General features: G+C 40.6%; 1 protein-coding gene across 4 annotated transcripts in view; it reads left to right on the top strand.

Annotated features, from left to right (window-relative positions):
* The window catches only part of SEC22A (SEC22 homolog A, vesicle trafficking protein), a 51,125-nt gene extending 31,240 nt beyond the window's left edge, over positions 1–19,885 (top strand). For all 4 annotated transcript variants that reach the window (XM_079766255.1, XM_079766257.1, XM_079766256.1 and 1 more), the window contains exons 6-7: positions 10,635–10,700; positions 17,427–19,885. In XM_079766255.1, coding sequence (XP_079622381.1) covers positions 10,635–10,700; positions 17,427–17,627 — 267 coding nt within the window. In that variant the 3' untranslated portion in view covers positions 17,628–19,885. The remainder of the gene's footprint in view (positions 1–10,634; positions 10,701–17,426) is intronic.
* Positions 19,886–23,799: the final 3,914 nt, after the last annotated feature.

Raw genomic sequence — 23,799 nt, 5'->3', positions numbered from 1 at the left:
ATGTCATTAGGAATTGCAATTTAAAACATTAAGATATCACTAAACATCTATTAGAATAGCAAAATCCAAAAAAAGACACTTGACGATACCAAGTGCTGATGAGGATATAGAACAACAGGAACTCTTCTTTGCAGATGGGAATGCAAAAGGTACAGTCACTTTGAAAGACAGTTTGGCTTAAACATAGCCTTACCATATGATCCAACAGTCAATTGCTCCTCAGTATATTTGGCCAAATGAGTAGAAAACTTAACGTTCACACAAAAACCTGCACATGAATGTTTATCTCAGCTTTATTCATAATTTCTAAAATCTAGAAGCAACTAAGAAATCCTTCACAAGGTGAATGGATAAACTGACAATCTGTACAATGGACTATTATTCAGTAATGAAAAGAAATGAGCTATCAAGTCACAAAAAAGACATGGCTAAACTTTAAATTTACTAGTATATTGCTTAATGAAAGAAGCCAGTCTGAAAAACTATACTACTAGAGGCCCGGTGCATGAAATTCATGTGCAGGTACGGTCCCTAGGCTTGGCCTGTGATCAGGGCCATCTTCCCCTGCTGCCCACAGCCGGCCCCACCCCCCACCTACAACCACCCCCAGTTCCCCGTTCGCCATTGGGTGATCGGTGTCTGACGGTCGGGGGGGAAGGGACCGAGAGATTGGCTGTTCCCGCTCACTCCCCAGCCCCACCCCTGCTGTAGTTCACCCTCTGTGTGTGGGGCGACCGGCACTCCCCACCGCCCGCATCTGCCACCACCCACCCCTGGTTCCCTGTTCACTATCAGGTGATCAGAGCCTGCCGGCTGGGGAAAGGGACCAAGAGGTGGTCAGTGCGCCTCATAGTGACTGGTCCAGTGGTCATTCTGGTCGTTCTGCCATTAAGGTTAATTTGCATATTACCCTTTTATTATATAGGATAGAGGCCTAGCGCATAAGTGGGGGCCGGCTGGCCTGCCCTGATGGGGGCCCTGGATCAAGGTGGGGGTCCCTGCTGGGGGGCGGGGATGGCCAGGGCAAGGGGTCATGGGCAGTTTGCAGGCCAGCTCCATCCCCGACCAGGGTGGGGGGGGTTCTTGCTTGGGGGGCTGGGCCGGCCAGGGTGTGGGGCCACGGAGGGTTTGCAGGCCAGCCATGCCCTCTATCGGGGTGGGGGTCCCCACTGGGGGATGGGCCAGCCAGGGTGAGGGGCCACAGGCAGTTTGGAGGCTGGCCACACCCCGAATTGGGATGGGGGTTCCCACTGGGGGGCGGGGCCGGCTAGGGCGAGGGGCCGCTGGCGGTTTGCAGGCTGGCCATGCCCCCGATCGGGGCGGAGGGTCCCCCCGGGGGGTGGGGCCAGCCTGAGCAAGGGGCCGCAGTCATTATGGTCTCTTGTCGTTCTGCCATTTCGGTCGCTGGGCTTTTATTATATTGGATATGTTCTAACTATATGACATTTTGGAAGAGGCAAACCTCTAGAGACAGTAAGTAAAAAGATTAGTGGTTGCCAGGGCTTTGGAAGGAGGGAGAAAGGTTGAATAATTGGAGCATGGGATTTTTAGGGCAGTAAAACTATTCTGTACGTTACTTAGTGGTGGTTAAGTCGTTACACATTTCTCAAAACCCATAGAATGTACTACACATAGAGTGGACCCTAACATAAACTATGGACTTTAGTTAATAATAATGTCACTCTTGGCTCATCAGTTGTAGCAACCACACCACATTAATGCAAGATGTTGATAACAGAGAAAACTGAGCAGGGGAAAGAGCAGATATATCAGCACTCTATTGCTTAAGTTTCTAAAACTGCTCTAAAGACAAAAGTCTATTAATTTACCCCCCGCCCCTCCACACACACACACATACCACCATTAAAACAAAGACTGGAAAAGGGGGAGCATTCTCCAGGCGTTGATGTTTCCTTTGATGTGGCTCTGCTTAGCAAGTGAAGTATATACATACAGTCTATTGCACTGAGCCAGCTCCTGGAAAACAGTGGATCAGGCTTTCTCTTTTCATGCAGGGGCTGAGCTTCCCATTCACACAGGCCAGGTGGGACCTCAGAGCCCCAGTCAGAGTGGAGCACAGGTTCAGGAATCTGATTCATGTTTCAAGGTCAGATGTACAATTTTGTGTCCTCTGAGAACAGTAATCATTTTGAGAAAGCCAGTGAGAGACAGACTAGGTTCTCTGACCTTGCACCTATCAGTCCCCAACTACTACCACCAAATGTGGCCTAAGAAAATAACAATGTATTTAATGTACATTAATTTACATAAAGAAACTCTGGAAAGATAAGAAACTAATAAATGTGATGGGAACTGGACAAATGGGAAGCAGAGTGTAAATGAGAATCTTCACAATATATACCTTCTTATATGTTATTTTTATTTTTTAACCATGTGAATATATTATTCAGATTTTAAATAATAAACATAAATATTTATTAGCACTTGTTATATAAGCAGGAAAAAAGACAACTTTTGTTAAGCAAACTTAATGGGTAGATTTTCAAGTAATGAAAGTTTTAGGCAGAGTAAAGGTAAACATTTTTGTGAGGGATAAGGAGATCCTAAGCATTTTTTCCATTTTTGTAGTTTCCTGACTCTGTCTTAGAATATACAGTTTCCCTAGAAGTTTCAAGGTTTTTTGTTTCAAACAGTTTCTTAAAGTTATGGTGGTGGTGTGTGAAATAAGCATGGGGTAAATTATAGTTAGGGACAAGGTAAGAGTGGCCTTTTTTTATTAGTAGATCATTTATAATTTGGGGACTCTCTGGATGCTTGTACCTTTGAAGGTGTGTCTTTTTGATGTTTGATACAGAATTCTTTCTTTTTCACTGTTTTCCTAGACTAAATTTGCTCCAACAATATTTCTTTCTCTTGATCCAGGGGACTGTAAATTTGCCATATGGGATTTTTAGCTACCAGTAAACTAGGGATGCCAGGTTGTGTTGTTCCCTTAGCATTGTTTCTAGATCTTTGTCCTGCCATAACCCACCTAATATATTCCACATATACTCATCAGCAGTTGAGGTTCCTAAAACAGGCAAAGGATTTTGTTGGGGATCATATTTTTACATCTAGCTGACAATATATAATGTATTTTCTGAGCGTGAGCAATATATCACTGTTAATTTAAAGTTTACTTCTTTAAGGCCATGAATTCTAAATACTCTTTTGAATGTGCTAAAAATAATTGCCACATTTATCTTCTAGTATGTAACTTGGTGCCTGAGACACATTCAAATTTGAGAACCCACATGAATTATCATTCGTGTATATTGTTAATGTTGTTTGAAAATTCAGCACAGGTTTGTTTCTTCTAGATTAAAATCAACCTCTTAGGGTGACAACTAGGGATTTATTAAAGTACATAGCACTGAAGTTTTTTCTTTGGTATCTAAGTCCAGACTGGGGAAGTTTAGGATGAGCACATTTTTCTTTTAAGTTGGTAAATTTGATTTGGTATTCACAGTAATGTGTAAATTAGATTATTTTCACTCATTTGCTAACTTTGTTCTGAGTTTAGAGATGTTAATAAGTTTTTTTGTGAATTGGCACTTCATTCATGCATAATAAGCTTTTATCACATTGGATTTATATTACCTGTGCTCCTTTAAGGGTCAACCTTGAAAAAAAGATATTAATTAGGCTAATGCCAACCTAGAAGTAATTTGCATGTGGTGCATTGGGGGAAAAAAAGAGTATTCTGATACAGCAGTAGAAATGCTGGTGTAGAAGTCAGGATCCTGGGTCCCATCTGCCATGGGACTTTGGATGGGTTTTACTTTACCTTCTTGGACCTTCCTGTTCTGCAAGATGAAGGTTTTAGACTACGTAGGCTCAACGATCACTTCAGAGCAAACGTTCTAAGACTCTCTGATTCTAATATTGTTTCTAATGGTTACTACCAAGCAGAAGTAATCAACTTGCTTTTATTCCTTGAGTTCTGTTTTCTCCATAGATTTGTTAAAGGTCAATGGGAGTTTCTTATTTATTTAGTGGTGTAATATCTATGCTAAGATGCAGTGCTTGCTTGCTTTCAAAAGAAATAAAAATGTTTTTCCTGTTTCTATGTTTATTGTTATCAAATTGGGGGGAAATGTATAAATAAGAAAATAAAACCATCCCCCAATTTTCTCTGTATAGTACATATATACACATATACACACAAACATATACTTAACACACATATACATGTATATGAATCATCTATTTTATAATTTTGTATCTTTTCACTTAGATTAAAAAGTGAATATTTTCTAATTATTACAAACATTTTAATAGTATATCCTAATACCCTGTGTGGCTACTATATGAAGCATCTCCTTACCTCTTTATTTTCACCTTAAAATATTTTTCCCCTTTATTAGTTTTCAAAGCAGTGTTTTTGTACCCTAGCATCCCCCAAAGGTGAATGTGACTTTTTAAAGTTTTTATTTGAATTCCTTACCTTTGCCCCCTCCTTTTCTGCCCCACATTACCCCAGCTGTCATTCCTTTGTCCCATCCCCCACTTCTATCCCCTCTCTAAACCTCTGCCCTACCTTCCCCCAGTCTTTGGCTATTATTCCCTTACCTACATTTTATCTGCTCCCTCTCAACTGGCTCTTTTCTCTCAGCCTGTAAACATGCTGAGAGAACAATCTTTAAAAGACAAAGAAACAAACAAAACCTCTTGATGTATGTTCCCTTCTAATTTTTTGAAGAAGTAAACCATGTTTCTTGTCCCTACTCCCTTACCTCTATTCTCTTAGTCTCCCAAGATCTCTTTTCTACCCTCATAGTTCTTTCAAACACCCACCATTAGGCTCACAAGTATCCTACTGATTGCCACTCTTCTCCCCCCCCCCCCCGCCACCCTTTATTGATTTTGAGAGAGAGAGAGGAAAAGAGAGGGATAGAGAGATAGAAACATTGCGGAGAGTGAAACATCACTGATGGGCTGCCTCCTGCATAGCCCCTACTGGGGATCGAGTCTGCAACCTGGGCATATGCTCTGACCAGAATTGAACCAGTGACCTCTTGGTCCCTGGGTCGACACTCAACCACTGAGCCACACCTGCTTGACTGATTACCACTCTTGAGGCTTTATCCTATGTGCCCTCTCTGCCTCATTCACACACTGTTCAGTTCTTCCTTTAAAAAATTACTTGTTTAACTTCAAAAATAATGTTTATTTTAGAAAACTTAGAAGTTAATAAAATAACTATTTTCTTGACATTCTCTCATCCCTTTATTTCCTTGAAATACTTTTTCCTATTGTATTTTTTTCTTTCTCTTAGCCTTCAGTTTATTTGGCAAACTTCTTCCACCCCTTCTTCAAATTAGTGGCTTCTTCAGTATTCTGTTCTCAGCTTTATGTTCTTCTAACTCTACAACTTCTCCTTGGATATTTTCATAATGACCTTCAAAAAAAGTTAATACATGTACATACACACATACCCACACATGCATAAGCACAGTAAAATGTACACGCGGTAAGTTTCAAAGCCTATAATTTCAAACCCTGTAATTTTTACAATAAGTAATTCTCTTCCCATTTCTCTTCCCTAGTATCAACAGCTGGTATCCTTTCCATATTGATTTGCATATTTTCCACCTAATAATATGTAGGAGATCATTTTCTATCAGAATATAGAGAGTTATTACATGCATTTTAATAGGTACATAGCATTTTTTCATTTGTATTCCTTTTCCCCACCTACCACCATACATTATATTTGAAAAATTCAAACTTACAGAAGGTTTAAAAAACAATGCAATTAACATTCACCTGAATACCTACCTCCTTCCATTATCTCTTTCCTTTTTTTTTTTTGGCCAGTCATTTGCAAGTAAAATTTTAGGTATTATTCCAAAATTATTCAATACTAGAGGCCCGGTGCACAAAATTCGTGCACTGGGGAGGGTTTCCCTCAGCCCAGCCTGCACCCTCTCCAATATGGGACCCCTCAGGGGATGTCCAACTGCAGGTTTAGGCCCGATCCCTGTGGAATCGGACCTAAACCTGCAGTTGGACATCCCTCTCACAATCCGGGACCGCTGGCTCCTAACCGCTCACCTGCCTGCCTGATTGCCCCCTAACTGCTCCCTTGCTAGCCTGATTGACACCTAACTGCTCCTCTGCGGGCCTGATTGCCCCCAAATACCCTCCCCTGCTGGCCTGATCACCCCCAAGGCTTTTATTAGTATAGATATGACCCTGCACAGAAAATTTTACTAACCCTGCTTTACAATAAGGGCTTGACGATTGAATCATTAGGACCAGACACCAAGATTACCTTTCTTTGAATAGTGGAGGGAATAATTATCTTGTCTTTAAGTTGCCCGGAAATTAAAATGAGATAATGACTTAGAAAAGTATAAAAGCACCATATAAAGACAAATCTTTAAAAAGAAAAACACTATTTTTATTCTCCCATTCCTTCCTTTACAGCTTTTATTTAAACTTCGAAATTTATAAAAATTTCACTCCAATTTTCATTTCTTTACATTCAATATTATTTTGTATTGGTTTCAGGTTTTATATTAGTTACAAAATAGTGGTTAGACAATCATATACTTTACAAAGTGTTCCCCGATATTTCTAGTACCCACCTGGCATCATACCATCATTACAACACTATTGACTATATTCCCTATTTAAGTGACAATGGGTTTACAGGTTTCTTTCTTTCTTTTGTGTTGCTCGTCCTTCCTTTTCTTTCTCAATTCTTCCCTCATTTTCTTTATATAGTATCTCAATTGGCCATCAAAGCTCAGTGAAGGCACTGGGACACGCTTCATCCATTTTACAGACCAGGAAACTGAGGCCAATTCCAGTTGGCTGTGGAACTTGACTCAGCACACAGGAAGCCCTCAGAGCCATGCTCTTTGCGCTTCTTAAGGGGCAGCTGCCCAGCAAACAGAACAAACCTTCCAGTCAGGCTTCCGAGCCTCTTTCTCGAGCACCTCTTCATTGCGGATGCTCCACATTCTTTCCTCTCCCCGTCCCCTGCCCCCCATTCTTTACTGCCCCCGCTTCTCCGGAGCAGGTGGAAGGCTTCGCACTCACTGCCTAGGCATGCTCTGCCATGGGGCAGGGCACCGTGGGCTTGCTTTTGGGTCAAGGCAGGAGCAGGAGTCACTGCCACTGAAGTGTGAAGGCCACCTGAGCAAGGCCCATTAGCACTGGGAGCTTCTCTGATTCACATCAGTCAGTCCAGTACCCTGCAGTGCAGCACCCCTCCACTGAGGTGGCACCACCCCTCAACTCCCGCCTCAGGGGTGAGGGTCCTTGCCCCTCTTCCCGGGAGTCCTTCCATGCCCCTTGATCCCTGGCTGGGCCCACCCGCGTCTTGGGGGCACTGCAGAACCTCTGTCTCTCTGCAGATGAGGCAGATCCCTGCCCAAGGTTTCCGGGAAGCTATGAATCTGTGGCCAGAGGCCAGGTCTGGGTCTCAGCAACCCCATGCCTGCAATGTTCCCAAGGGACCCTGGGAGCGGCTAGGTGGTCCGGCCTCGCTCCCCGGAGCTGCGATGCACCCAGGGACCCCCGGGAGCAGCTAGGCCCACCCCACCGCCTCCCCAGCCAATGGACTGGTACCTTGTGGGCGGTGACTGGCGCTGTCCGCAGGGCCTCCTCTGCCCCCGATGGACCCGTACCCCCGGAAGCAGGCCATGGTGCTGCCTGCCCTGCCTTCATATGCAAATTAACTGCCATCTTTGGTAGGTTAATTTGCATACTCACTCTGATTGGCTGTGGGCATAGCAAAGGTACGGTCAATTTACATATTTTTCTATTATTAGGTAGGATGTTTGTTTTAAAGTGTATCACATTCTCATACATAATAACATTACCTTTATTGCACCCAGGACATTTAAGGTCAATGCAGTAGGTATTATCTAATATAAAATCTCTATTCAAATTTCCACAGTTGACTCCAAATATCCTTTATATTGATAGTGTTTTCTTCCTTCTCCAGTCTAGAAGCCAGGCGAGAGTTAAGCCTTGCACTCGGCTGCAATAGGCTTTTTTTTTCATTCACTGCTGTTTAAATTGCTGACTACTGAACTGGATCTCTAGGTCAAATTCCTTCCTGAAGCAGACTTAAATATCTTCTAAATGTAATTATTTGGATGTCCCACCTAACTCCAAAATAGCATGTCCAAAATGAACTCAATTTTTTTCAAATCTGAAATCTGTTTTCTCCTTCTATATTCCCAACTTAGTGAATGGTATCATTCAAATGTTGCCTAAACAACAAACCTTGGAGTTATCCTAGCCTCTTCCCTCTTTGAGGCTGCACGTGCTACTCCCTTGCCTGGAATTCTCCCTACGTTGTCTACCTTGTCCACCAGTTCATCCTTCAGGACCTAGGTTAAGCTCTACTTCCTCTGGAAAACCTTCCCTCACCCCTTTTTTCTCCAGACAGAATTAGTGGGTCTCCAGTAGGCTTCCTTAGTACCCTGTACACATATCTGTACCCTCACTTATCACTTAGGGTGGGAATTGTTGGTTTATGTATCTGCTTTCTTGGTTAGAGAGTGAGTTTCTTGAGTTGGTATGGACTTAATTGTTTTCACTCCTAGGTCTAGTAACACAGTACTGGCTCATGAGTGCTTAATGAATATTTATTGAACGGAAGAATTTGTTTATATTACAATCTTCTCTTTACCAAGTAGAAATATTTGTCAAAGCTCAACTCAATTTAGCATGCATTTGTTGAATTCCTACTATGTGCACAGTTTCATGCAAGTAGTAAGATTTATTTTCTGCCTTGAAGAAAGGTTAGGGTCTCATTGAAAGGATAAGGCCAGTACACTAGAGACTTAAAGAATACTGAAAGGTAAGCTAATTATCCAATGAATGATCCAGGGAGAAATGAGGTTAGTGAAATGTTTTTAGTGCTTTCTGTGTGCCAGTTATTCTATGTATTTGCAAATGTTATTTCATTTAATCTCTACAACTTTTATTTTTCAAAAAAGGAAATTGAAGTTAAATAGTCCAAGATCATACAGCTACTAAATAAAGATTTAAACCCAGATCTGACTGACTCCAGAAACATGCTTTTAAGGGTTCCAAAGGCAATTAAGAGAGTTATAAAGTGATATAAATGTAGGGGGAAAATTAATAACCAACTCTAGGACAATAATTAAATCATGGTATATCTCTATAATGAAAAGTTATATAACCATTGAAAGTCATGTGGTTGAGGAATATCTTGAGAAAGTGTTTTATGTTTATGATATAACGTGAAGTAGTAAAAAATAGTATATAAAAGTATGATTCCAGTTTTTCAAAGTGTACATATATTTTTGTGCAGAAAATCTTGGAAGGAAATACATAAAATAGTTAGCAGTAATTCTCCCAGAGTTGTGATACTGTGGACTATATGAATTTCTTCTTTGTAACAATCTTATTTTCCAAATTCTCTACAATGAACATACATTTTTATAATCAGAAAAAAGGATCATTTAAAAAGTAAAGGATTAAGAAAATAATCAAGCAGAACTTACAGGGTGGGGCAAAAGTAGGTTTACAGTTGTTAATATGGAAAGTAATACAAGAATTAATAAATAATAATACAAGAATAAACTGTTTCACATACTCACAACTATAAAACTACTTTTCCCCCACCCTGTGTTTAAAGTCTTAGAATTATTAAAGTGGGAAGGTTCATGTTGACTCCCTTCCTCTGGGTTAGAACTGTCCCTAAGCATCCCAGACAGATCAATGGTTCCTATTTCAAGATCTTCGCACTAGGATAAGCCCTTCTCCCTCTGCCTTAGAGTAAGTTCTGTTGTCCAATAGCAAGTGGAAAAGGAATTTTCTCTTCATATTATTTCCTGAGGACATAGTCATGGGGGACACTCATGTCTTGTGGAAATTTCCGTTGTATTAAATTTTTTTCTAAAATAAGGGGCACATTTATGCTCCTGTCTAGGCTTTGTTTTCTACTTCATAAAAACATTGAAACAAGTAGTAAATATAGATATTTAAGAGAAACAAAAAAGCAATAGAAAAACACTGGGCTGTTATATGTTTCTTAAGTTTTCTTTTAAAAGAAATATTCTATGCATGATGTATCTGGCTTTCCTCTGGGTGGCTGTTTTTCTAGTGCAGCATGCATGACTGATTTTTCTCATTGGGATTTAGCACACTCTAGTGGGCAGTAGCTTTTTATGTCTTTTTTTCTTCTTTTTTAATCTTGTCAAATTACTGTATTGGACAATTCAGTGATGTGCTTACTAGATAGTAAAATGTGTCAGTATTATTTAAGTTAAGCAATGACCCTAGTGAGGAAGACTAACTTTATAGGCAACTGGGGTGTTGTACACTTTCATATGGTTTCTTCAGTAGAGAGAAGAGAGCCTTTTATACGGAAACCTTTTCCCATTGGTTTTCATCTTCTCTTAGGTAAAATGAAATTGACAGGAGCCTGGAGGAACACTGGTGGTTTTCCTCACCTCACACTCCTTGGATCTTATGATAGATTTTATGTTTCCCTTTTAGGACTCTTGAGAGTTTTTATATACCACTTTGTGAAAATTTTGGCCATTTGTGCATCAACGTTTTCATATGCTATCCTGGTAGATTGGTTTTTGAAAATGTGCTTCCACCAGAAAAAAATGTAATTTTTTATTTTGTTTTTGCAGAGTGATGGTGAGGATTTTAATTACATCATTGCATTTTTTCTTGGAACAGCAGCCTGCCTTTACCAGGTAAGTAAGTTCTCTCCTATTTTTAAGAAACACTTTCCCATCATTGTTTGTTTCCAGAATCAATTCTAATAATTGCTTATGCACTTTTAAGTAAATAAAAATAATGTCTGAAGTGTTTGTTTGTTTTGCCTTCCTTTTAATTTGAGTTTCTGTTAGCTCTGTGACCTACTTGTTCATTTTGAGTGGGCATAGATACCAGTGAACTTAATGTTAACTCTCTCATGGGCTGGGCTTCAGAGGTCCATGTCATTTGCTTGTGGCGGTAAAGATTACGTCTAGGTTTAGTGTGACTGATTGATTGTTCAGCTTCCAGACTCTGCTTATACTCTAGGCTGAGGGTTTTGTACTTTAGAGAAAGTACAAAAGCAGAATTTTAGAATATTTAATTTAGCAGTGAATAGGATGTATTGTCAGAGCGGAGAGATTGGAAGCAAGGAAATGAGTTGGGAGGTGATTCCATTACTTCAGGCAGGAGGTAGTAAGAGGTAATGGCAGTTAGGGATGTGTGGGGGAAGGACACGGAGAGGGAAGCCTGCTAGGACTTGACAGAATAGATATGAGACAAGGTGGGAGGAGGTTTTGTACCTGGGTGGTAAGGAGATGGGTGCTCATATTTCCAAGAAGAGAGGAGGCACAGGTTGGTAGGGAGGGATGGGATAACCATGCCAATTATCCAAACTCAAGAATGTCTTTGTTGCCCAGCCGGTGTGGCACAGTGGTTAAGCACCAACCCATGCACTATGAGATCGCTGGTTCAATTCCCAGTAGGGCACATGCCTGGGTTGTAGACTTGATCCCCAATAGGGGATGTGCAGGAGGCAGCCAATCGATGTTTCTCTCTCATGGATGTTTCTATTTCTCTATCCCTTTCCCTTCCTCTCTCTCTAAAAAAAAAATCAATTTAAAAAACATTAAAAAAAAAGAATGTCTTTGCTAAAACATGTTAGAGCATGCATGGCCTTTTGATCAAACTTTTATAAGTAACACATTTCTCTGGTTTGCACAGAAAAAACGTTAGAAGGATTCAGGACTGCAAATATAAGGCTACCTAAAACTCAGTAGAAGTCTCTAGGGAAAAATTTGAATATATGCATTTGACTTTTATGTAAAGATGTGTTACAATTTTTAGTTTCAGTGACCCTATTTTTGTAATCCCCTAATTTTTCTTAATCATTTATATTATCTTCAGAAATTGTTTTTCTATGAAATATGACATTTAATTATAATGAATGACATTTCATGCAGGAAATGTGAAAACTTGTATTTTTTAATGTCATAGTGCTTTATTATGATGTATTCTTATGTAGATTTTCTAAACTTTAATTTCTGCAATCCTGCTGCACAAGGGATATTATCTCTTTTTTGAAGATGAGAAATCTGAGGCAGTTGCGGTATTATCCAGAGATCTCAGAGCCATTAAGTGGAGTCAGTTCTTGACTCTAAATTTTCTAATTTTAAATATTATGTTCATTCCACCTGCTGTCTCTAAGCAAAATTCCTACATTTGTATAATTTTATAATGCTATAAAATTATAATGTTATAACTTTTACATACATTACCTCATATGATTCTAAATAATGTGAGGTGAATATTAACTTTAAAATAATTTCATGAGTAATTATTTTTGTAAAACATGCTTTTGACTGTTTTGCGCTAATAACAATTTTAAATGCTAATAATAATAGCAAAATGTATTGAGCTGTACTTTATGCTAAGCCCTTTACATTCCTTGCACCATTAAATTCTCAGAGTCCCACACTAATCTTGTTATCCTCATCATAGCCAGTCAGTGACTCAGCCCAGTCTGTGTGACTCCAGCCCCAGTGCCATGGCCTGTAGGTGGGCACACCTAGTACACTTTCCAGAACAGCTGGAAGCAGTTCTAAGAGCTGCCTCGTGGAGGAGCTGTGTCACTCAGGTGTTCTTTCCTTTGAGAGAAGCAAACAGATTCATGCTTTAAAAACAAAGAAGCATCGAACAGATTGTCAAACTACAGAGGGAAGGCAGGGGAGGGTTGGGGGGCAGGTAAGAGATCAACCAAAGGACTTGTATGCATGCATATAAGCATAACCAATGGGTGCTGGTGAGGGCATGTGCAGCGGGGCGGCGGCGGGGTGGCGGGGGGGGGGGGGCGGGTAGGGTGGTCAATGGGGAAAAAAGGAAACATACATACTACTATTTGTAATACTTTAAACAATTAAAAAAAAGGCAAAAAACCATTTTCTTCCTATCGACAGGCATGAAATTGCATGCTTTCCAAATATGCTGGGTAGAGCAATAATAATGCTGGTTTTTCCACAGTAAAACATAAGGGATTATGTGTTACCATATGACATGCTGTATTTCCAGGCGTCAGGATATTTTTAATCCCCTTTCGATCAGCCCTCAGAGGCCACCACCACATGGTTTGTTGGCTTTTACTCCAGGCTGTAGGTACTTATATAGAACTCAGCCAGGTAGGAGTACTTTTGCTATGTAGCATTTCAAATAGGAAACCAAAGGAGACACTAGAAGGGATTCCTTTTCCCTCATCGTTTTATTTTGAAAACTAGCAAACTTTCAACAACTAGTCTTTGCTGAAAGACTAGTAAACCTACCTAGAGTCACCAGTTTTTAACATTTTGCAACACTTCATCTCTCTCTTTATCTCTCTCTTTATATGTGTGTGCATCTAGTATCCATTTTTAACTTTATAAAGTAAGTTGCAGGCATATATGCATGTGTAAGGTTGATTTTGCTATGAAACATATTGAGATTATTATGGATTCACTTGGAGTTGTAAGAGAGATCCTATATAACCTTTACCTGGTTTTCTTCAATGGTTCCATCTTGCAAAACTATAACACAGTATCCCAGCTGGAATGTTGATGTTGATGCAGTCAAGATCATGTACATTCCTATCACGAGGACCCCTCGTGTTGCCCTTTTATAGCCACATCCACTTCCCTCTGCCCCTTAATTTCTGGCAGCCTCTAATGTGTTCTCCATTCTAGTGTTCTCATTTTAAGTATGTTATGTAAATGGAACCGTACAGTATGTAACCTTTTGTGACTGGCTTCTTTTTACTCAGCATAGTTCTCTGGAGATCTGTCTAGGTTATTGCATATATTAATGGTTTGTTCCTATTTATTACTAAATAGGTTTCCATGGTATGTATGTGTCACAGTTACTCATTCATCCATTGAAGGACATCTGAGTTCTTTCCAATTTTGGGCTATTATAAATAAAGCTGCTTTAAACATTCACATACAGGCTTTTGTGTGCACCTAAGTCTTCATTTCTCGGAGATAGTGCCTAGGAGTACAGTTGCTAGGTCATATGGTAATTGCATGCCTAGTTCTATTAAGAGACAAACTGTTTTTCAGGGTGGCATACCATTTTATATTCCCACCCGCATGTGTGAGTGATCCAGTTTCCCCACATCCTCTCCAGCATTTGGTGTTTTCCGTATTTTTTTAGCCATTCTGATAGGTATGTTATTATACCTCATTGTGGTTTTAATTTGCACTTAATCTAATGGCTAATGATGTTGAATATCACTTCGTATGCTTATTTTGTCATCTGTATATTCTCTTGGGTGAAATCTCTATTCCTGTTATTTGCCTATTTTTTTTAACTGGATTGTTTGTTATGTCCAGTTTGAGAATTCTTTACGTATTCTAGACATTAGTCAGTTGCCAGATATGCAGTTTGCAAATATCTTCCCCCAGTCTGTAGCTTATCTTTTCATCCTTTTAACTGATATGTTAGGGCTTAAATCTGCCATCTTATTTTTATCCTGTTTTTAATTTTTATATTTTATTTTTCCCATCTTCCTGTGGGTTATGTGAACATTTTTTTAAGAACTCCATCTTGATTTACCTATCGTGTTTTTGAGTGTACCTCTTTGTATAGCTTTTAAAATGGTTGCTCAGGTATTGCATTACACATAGTTATCACAATTTTCTGATATTGTCATTTTACCTGTTCAAGTGAAACATAGAAATTGAGCCTCCTTTTATGTCCTAACTTTGCCCTCATCTATTTATAATATAATTGCCTTAAATATTTCTTCTACATATATTTAGAACCACTCCAGACAGTGTTATAATTTTTACTTCAACCATCAAACATAATTTAGAAAACTCAAGAAGAGGAGAATCTACTATATTTACCTGTTTTTGCTTACTGTGTTTGTTTGTTTTTTCCTTTCCCAATGTTCTAAGGTTTCTTCCTTTATTATTTCCTTTCTGTTTAGAGAACTTCCTTTAGCCAGTCTTTTAGGGTATATCTGTAGGCAACAAATTCTCTTAGTCTTCTTTCACCTGAGAATGTCTTTATTTCCCCTCCCATAAGATACTAATTACAAAAAGCAAATAGTAACTTCACAGTGGAAAAACCTGTCAGACACCACCTACCAAAAGATCAGAGTTAACATCGCCAATAATAATACATTGCATACCACCATGGTGGTATTTTTGCCAAAATTGCATATCACTCAAATTGCTTTTTGTCTGTTTGTTCATCCTCACCTGAGGACATTTTTCCATTGATTTTTAAAAAATACTTGTTGATTTCAGAGAGGTAAGAAGAGGGAGAGAGAGATAGAAACATCAATGATGAGAGAGAATCATTGATCGGCTGCTGCCTGCACGCCCCCTACTGGGGATGGAGCCCACAACCTGGGCATGTGCCCTGATCGAGAATCGAACCGTGACCTCCTGGTTCATAGGTTGACACTCAACCACTGAGCCCTGCCAGCCGGACTCCTTTAATCTTTAGAGAGAGTGTAAGGGAGGAGGAAAGATAGAGAAACATCAGTGAGCCAAACCAGCTAGGGCTCACTTCAATCTTAAGAAAATATCAGACAAACCAAAATTAAGGGACATTCTGCAAAACAAATGATCAGTACTATTCAAGAGTGTCAAAGTCATGAAAAGCAAAGACTTAAGCTATTACAGATTAGAGGAAACATGACAGCTACATGCAATATGGAATCCTGGACCAGAAAAAGGGCCTTAGTGGAACAACTGGCAAAATTTGAATAAAGCCTATAGATTAGTTAATAGTATTGTATTAATGTTCATATCCTGGTTTGTTGATTGTACTATGGTTATGTGAGAGGATAACATTAGGGGAGCAGGGCGAAAGGTATACAGGAACTCTGCTATTTTTGCAACATTTCTCTAAGTCTAAAATTATTTCAAAAGAAAAAGGTTTTCCTCTAATTATTTTTATGCAATACAAACCACTTAGGTACAGTAAATGCTTCCAATGCATTTTTCTTGGATGGCAGTCTTCTTTTTAAGTAAGCAGAGTCCTATTTTTATAAAAATTAAACACATTGAACAGAACATTTCCACATTCTTTCTGCATTGTCACAAATACTCTAATATCCTTCCTATACTGAAGGTTGGATGTAATTTCATAAAGAGACCTCTGCTTCTTTCTTAAGACTTTGTGATCACATATAATTCCTATATTTACCAGATTGTGAATTTTAGATACCTTCTAGAAATCAGTTTATTCAATAAAATTTAATGAGCACTTATGTGTCGTTCTATGCACTGAAGATAAATGAATGACAAGACAGTCAAAAATCTCTCCTTTCATGAAGCTTAGATTCTATTGGAAGAATATAGATGACAAGTAAAATAATCATGTTTTTTAAGTATGTTAATAATATGTGAGGAAAAAATAAAGCAGGAGGAGGTGAATGCCAGGATTTGGGGTAGGGTGGGGGACTACTTTATTATAGGTATCTTCTAAAATGGCACTCACTGCCTTCTGTCCCCCCCCCCCCCCCCTTGTGTGTTTTTTTTTTTTCATCCTCACCAGAGGATATTTTTTTCCAATTATTTTTTTAGAGAGAGTGGAGGGAAAGGGGGAGGGGAAGACAGAGTAGGGAAGAGGGAGGGGAAAGAGAAATATCTATGTGAAAGAGACACATCAATTGGTTGCCTACTGCGTGTGTTCTGACCAGGGCAGGGGATTGAGCCTGCAACTGAGGTACATGCCCTTGACAGGGAGTCAAATCCGAGACCCTTTGGTCCTTGGGCCAATGCTCTCACTGCTGAGAAAACTGGCCAGGGCTGTCACATTTTTAAATTTTATCTTTTTCAAGAAATAACTGTTTGTTATATATATATAATGTTTATAATCTTTTTCTCTCCTCTAGAATGTAAACTCCATGTGAGCAAGGGGTTTGTTTGTTTACTTACAGATAAAGAACAATGCCTGACTTATAGTAGGCCCTCGGTAAACATCCCTTGAATGACTTCTCCTTCAAATGTTCACTCATATCCTCCTAGCTTAATTCCTTGCACTGAAGGGGGGATCAGTAAATATTGTTGATTTCAGTAATATTCATATTTAGGTTATATAAGAGTCCATTTTGCCAAATGGTTTATTTGAGCTTTTTGTACTCTTCTGGGATGAATACAAAAGATGGATCCCCCTAAAATCCTGAGAATGCTCCTTAGTTGCCTGTCACCTTGAGAAATTTGTCCAGCCTGTTTGCAAGGCAGTCATTCAATTATTTCTCCATTTTTCTTTTGAAAAATGAAAAACATAAAAAGAAAAAAATGTATTTCCCTTTCATAGCTGAATGCCTTGATGTTACATTATTTTATCTGTAGATGAAATTGCACTCATATTTTACTCTGTGTCCTGTTACAGTTTTATAGTAAAAGCATCTGTTTTTTTTCCTATAATCCTAATCATCTTTTATTTTCTATTTTAAACAGTGCTATTTACTTGTCTACTACACTGGCTGGCGGAATGTCAAATCTTTTTTGACTTTTGGCTTAATCTGTCTATGCAACATGTATCTCTATGAACTTCGCAATCTCTGGCAGCTTTTCTTTCACGTGACTGTGGGAGCGTTTGTGACACTACAGATCTGGCTAAGGCAAGCCCAGAGTAAGGCTCCGGATTATGATGTCTGACCATCCTTCAGACGTATTGCCTGGGCTTCTGGGGGACACAGGAGGGAGCATATCTTAACTGCCACTGTGAAGAGGAAGCTGTTCACCACAAACGAGAAGCTCTGCTTTCTTTCTCTCCAACTGTCCTTTTTGTTTAAGTCAACGTGGCATGCCTGTGAGCATGCAGTACCCTCGAGGCAAACTCCTCTCAGAAGGAAGTTGGCCCTGAGATTATTGTCAGAGGAGGAGGAGACCTCTCTGCAGAGCTGTTCCCGTGGAAGAGCCGTCAGCGCCATTGGCACCCTGGCCAGCAGACCCGAATCCCTGCTGAAGAGTTCAATCAAATATATATTGATCTTCGGGGGACCAAGCAGGAACTCTCCCATCGGGGTTTGCCTTGGTGAGGCATTAGTATAGGCCAAATAAAAAGATCCACAGTAAATTGAAAAGTTTGTTTCAAACAAATGACTTGCTAAATATAAGATTATTTGCACATTTATGGTACCATGAGTTTATGAAGTCCAGAATGGTCTGGAATTGGTACTTTTTTCTTTTATATTTTTGCTTGAGTTTTAACTCTGGTGCGGCAAACTCATCTCTAGAACATCATAAGTACTGAAAGTACAGTGACATGGGTTTCTTTTTAGATTACATTGGTAGTATCTTTTGAAATCACTTTTTAAAAACATGATTTGTTAGACTATAGCATTGTTTTCCAAACATAAATCAATTATTACATACTATTATTTACTTAAAAATTTGTTTTTAATTTTAAAATAATTTAAAAGGAAACCAATAGCTACTCCAAGTGGGAAACCAGGATAAGTTTCCCATAAATAAAAGGTAACTACAAAACAAATAAAGTTAAAACAAAAAATGTTAACTAAATTCTAGCTGGATGCTAATGCCCGCCAAGCCACTGAATCCGAGAGGCCTGCTATTTCTTTGTTGCGGGGGGAGAGAGGTTACCCAGCACCACCAGAGGCTCTCTGTGTGGAATTCTCAGGATAAAAGGAAAGTGTAAAGGGAATGACATTCTCACTGTGATGCAGTATTATTTCGTTCAGTGTCGTGTGCCACCTGAACCATCTCGTGTGCACAGGGTAGGGTCCTGCACTAGGGAAACACTGAACTGCAGTAAGAGACCAGAAGGTTACTTTTCTCCCAGCAGCTCATTCCTTTACGGCTCTGAGGAGTTAAGCACCTAGTATCTTAGAGAACTTACTTGCTCTTTGATAACATTATAAACATTATGAAAGGAAGCACAGTTTGATTCCATTAGCAAAATCTACAACTTCCCTGGTTTTGGAGGTCATCTTCATGAGTTCTTTTTTTTTTTAAAGGAAATATTCCAAACAAGGAATTCATAAGGTACTAAAATTTGATATTCAGAAAAACAGTGGTCCCATTCCATGTAATTCATGCTATTGGACATATTTATTGAGTAGAAAAAATAGTCCAGTGGCTTAAAAGCATTGGCCTTGTTTGCCCGAATCATCACAGATTTGTAGATGGGTCTACAACTGCTTACCTAGAACCTTTTAGCTACACTCTCTTTATAGGAGAATGAGACAAAAGGAAGATAAATAAGCTAATGATATCAGGGATTTATTTAAAACAAGAAACTCCAATAAACTATAACTTTCTGTCTCTAACAAAACTGCACAGAAATTAATGTATCTTTTGAGAGATACACCATGATCCTAAATTATCAAAATAAAATTGATTTGTGTTTGGCATTTTGTACTGACTGAGTCAGGAAAGTGAAGTGGTTCAATTTCGAAAGGTTTTTCTAAACTAATGGTTAAAATAAGAATAGTTTTAAATAGTCATTTAGGAAGTTGGAGCATTCCGATTAATTGTGATTTTGCTACATATTGATATTTTATAGCTCAGTTTGGTTCAGTTGGTTCTCCTTATCATTGAATTATTGTTATGTTTGATATTAAGATTCATTCAGCAAGGACACTTGAAAATTCACCAGCTGTCTTTAAAGGCTTGATTTGTTTTATTTTTTTCACCAGCTATTTTGGATAAGGGGATGTTTACATCTTAATGTAAAAAAATGAAAACAGGTATAAATAATGTTTTATGTATAGAAATGCTTTCTTTCGTTATTTGGTGCCTGCATCTCTGTGTGTGCATATAACTTCCCTGCCTATATCGTGTTGTTACCAAGAAACTATGAATTTGAAAAGAAGTTTTTGCCATGGGTGAAAAGCAGTCCTTAAACTCTTGGGGAAGAATCACATAGGCCTCTGATGTGTATGATAGTGTTATCTTCCATGTATTCTGCACTTTCACCCCTAAGAGCAAGTCTGTGCTTACCTAACCAGAGTGAGTGTTGTGCTGTAGAGGAAGTAGTAGTTGCCTTGTTATGAAGGAGGAAACTACTAGTAAGTCAGTCAGATGTCAATGTTTCACCAAGGGTCACAGAGCTACACACACACAGCTTCTGGTCTCAGCCAAGGGCTCTATTGGAAACTAATGAAGATAACCAAAATTATGTTCAGGGAAGAGGTCTGTGCTTGAAAAATCAAGGAATTGGGGACTTCTTAATGAGCACAGGGCTGCTCTTGTCACATCTAGGTATATGTTATCGTAAGGTAATTCTAAAGTACCACTTTTTATTAAGGTGTGCTGTAAGAACAAAGAAAGATACTTTCCTTTATATCCTAAAAGTAATTGCAATATTTGCTTGTAGTTTTTTTTTGTTTGGTTTTTGGTCTGTATTTGAAATGTATCTATACCTGGCCTCTTTCCTAAAAGAATTTGAAGCAGCATACCATTAGAAAAAAACTATAAGATAACAGTAATAAAATAGGAACAGAAAGGGGAGAAAATCAAGATCAATGAAAATGGAGAAAAGGGTGTTATCAGGTGCAAAATTTGATGCTTGAACTTCCCAGCAGTGAAGGCTGAAGGGAAACAGTTTCCATTGCTCTGTATCAGAGCATGCCAGCTCCACAGGGACACTTCTTCCTGTTGGGGCCTCATAAAAAGTTTTGCACTTGGGGACCCTATGAAATGCTAAAATGAACAAAATCCTCACTGTTTTATGCACAATTGCATATTGTGTTTGTGCCTTCGATCCTCAACTTATACCAGCTTTAAAAATTTTCATTTCAGGGTGTTGTGTGTGTGTGTGTGTGTGTGTGTGTGTGTGTGTGTGTGTGTCTAATAGAGGATTTTGTTCTCATAAGTAAGAATTCTTATCTTAAGCTAAGAACAAGTATGTTAAAGCTTGAAAATCCATTCAAGACAAATGCCTGGAGACATGGAGAACCTTTGCCCAACTTCATGTCTTATAACTTATGTGGTGTGAATGTGCTATCCTTTGATTATCTTTTTCACAGTGGAATCTAGTCTGGTGAGATGCTCAGCTCCATTTCTGTTAGGCCATGTCTGGAATCTCATTAGAGTCCTGACTCATCAAGGCTATCACAGAGACCAGATTTATCCTGTGAGCCTTAACCCCCATGTCACAGAAGTGCTTCCTGCTGAAGTTAGCTGCCCACCAAGAAGGCTTGGCCTTTTTCCCCAAACGTTTACTAAGTAACCCAAGGACCCTGCCTGAACTGTTGGATTTCCCAGAGAGAGAGAGAGAGAGAGAGAGAGAGAGGAGAGGAGAGGAGAGGAGAGGAGAGGAGGTGGGGGGAGAGAGAGAGAGAGACTTTACCTACTTGTTTTAAGACTGTTCACTTTAAGAGTTTGAGTTATCATGGAGTATGTGGTAAAAGTACAAATAAATTACTTCAAATGCAGCCACTCTCAGACTAAATTGAACACTTAGCCTCACCACAAATTACAGGTAAGTCTTCAGGGCTGCCTTCTTTGTCTATGGTCAAGCCTTTTTTGTATTTTTATGCTTTATTATCTCTAAGGAAATGGAGTCTTTCTACCTAAAAATGTTGTGGTAAAATCAAACCTAATTTTTGGTTTACGCTGGCTTTAGTATAATCCTACCTAATAAAAAGGTAATATGCAAATTGACCGTACCATCGACACACCCACAAGCCATGCCCACAAGCCAATCAGAGCAAGTATGCAAATTAACCCAATCAAGATGGCTACAGCCACAGAGAGCAAGGTTTCCCAGGTAACAGAGCAAGCCAAGCTTTCCGAGAGCTGTTGCAGGCCTAAGCCTCCACTCAAGCTACAAAGTTTCAATTATAGAAGGTAAACAAATTCAAACAGAAATGGTGGCAGAACGGAGCTTGAGAGAGCAAGCCAGGGTTGCTGGAGGCAACAGGGGAAGCAAAGCTTTCCGCACACCCTGTCCAGGCCCAGGCCTCCACTTAAGGCTACAAAGTTTCAATTATAGAAGGTGAATTAACTGCTACAGAAATGGCTGCCGGTGGCGGAGAGAGCAGCAGGCTTGGCTCCGCTCCAGGCTACAAAGTTTCAATTGTAGAAGGAAAATAAATTCCAGATACCAGGGCCTCCGCTTGGGTTGCCAGGGGGTGTGGCTGGCCTGCAAACCACCACAGGCCCCTCGCTCAGGCCGCCCCACGCCCCAAGGGAACCCCACCCTGATCCGGACACCCTTCAGGGCAAACCAGCTGGCCCCCACTCCTGCACCAGGCCTCTATCCTATCTAATAAAAGAGTAATATGCAGATTGACCATCACTCCAACACACAATATGTCTGCCCCCATGTGGTCAAAGATCCTGCCCCCATGTGGACACAAGATAGCCACTATAAGATGGCCAGCAGGAGAGGGCAGTTGGGAGGGACCAGGCCTGCAAGGGAAGGCAGTTGAGAGGGACCAGGCTTGCAAGGGAGGGCAGTTGGAGGTGATCAACCCTGCAGGAGAGGGCAGTTAGGGGAGACAAGGCCTGCAGGGGAGGGCAGTTGGGAGGCACCCGGCCTGCAAGGGAGGGCAGTTGAGAGGGACCAGGCTTGCAAGGGAGGGCAGTTGGAGGTGATTAACCCTGCAGGAGAGGGCAGTTAGGGGTGACCAGGCCAGCAGAGGAGGGAAGTTGGGGGCAAACAGGCTGGCAGGGGAGCAGTTAAGCATCAACCAGGGTGGCAGTGGAGTGGTTAGGGGGTGATCAGGTTGGCAGGCAGAAGCGGTTAGGGGCAATCAGGAAGGCAGGCAGGCAAGCAGTTGGGAGCCAGCAGTCCTGGATTGTGAGAGGGATGTCCGACTGCCCGTTTAGGCCCGATCCCACTAGGATCGGGCCTAAACGGGCAGTCGGACATCCCTCCAGGGGTCCCAGATTGGAGAGGGTACACGCTGGGCTGAGGGACAACCCCCCTCCGTGCATGAATTTCGTGCACCAGGCTTCTAGTCTTAGCTAAAAGTTAATAAAAAGAAACCCCTTCATCTCCAAGAGTCATAGATGAGCTTGTGTCCAAAGGCTGTGTCAGCTGATAATTTAATTCATGTAGTATTACAGATTAGGGTTTGAGGGGTCTGACACCTTCATCCATGTTCTGGGACCAACATTGAATGCTGGCATGCTGCAGCTTCCAGTGTAAGCATTTGAGCTTTTCGAAAAGAAGCAGCATGTGGCTGCCACTCTCGTGGCATCTCCTCGTTGGTGGCCAGATTTCCCGGATGACTCCCGTCAGCAGCTGAAACCACAGTGCTGAAGCTCCGCACGTCGGGAGCCATGTGGTGTGTATCCTCCCTGCTTGTTAGCAGTGAGTGGTGTTGGCAGGTGCGATGCATTGTCCTCCGCACTGTGGAGGCTGGTGTGGGATAGTCCCCGCACAATTAGAGGCCGTAGGAACTCAGGGAGAGAACAGGCTCGTTCCCAGAGCGTTCCTGGAATCAGTACCCCAGCCTTACAAATGGTTCCTGGTGTTTCCTTGGCAACACACAGGCTTTCAGCCCAGCCTCACGCACGGCTCACATTTGCCCTTTCCTCCTGCAACCCAGAGCACAGCAATGCGTGTGTCACCCCTCAGAAAGCACTTCCAGGCTCCAGCTGGTGGGACGGGAGGCATGCATCCCGCTTCCCAGGTGCTCCAGGCAGCCCCACCCCCGCTGGGCCTTGGCCCATACTTTTCTCTAAGGCACGTTGTCAAGGACCTGGTCTAGAGGACCTTTCATTTTAAATGCCTCCTGGGCCTAGGACTGATAACAAGAATGCATGTTAACATCGTTTCTGGGCCAGGGCTGGGTCCTCCTACACAGTTCATCCTCTTGGCAGCGGAGGCAGGAACGGGCGGGGCAACTCTCAT

This window comes from Cnephaeus nilssonii (genome assembly GCF_951640355.1).
Source record: "Cnephaeus nilssonii genome assembly, chromosome: 3".
Taxonomy (NCBI): Eukaryota; Metazoa; Chordata; class Mammalia; order Chiroptera; family Vespertilionidae; genus Cnephaeus; species Cnephaeus nilssonii.
This window is presented reverse-complemented; position numbering and strand designations above follow the sequence as displayed.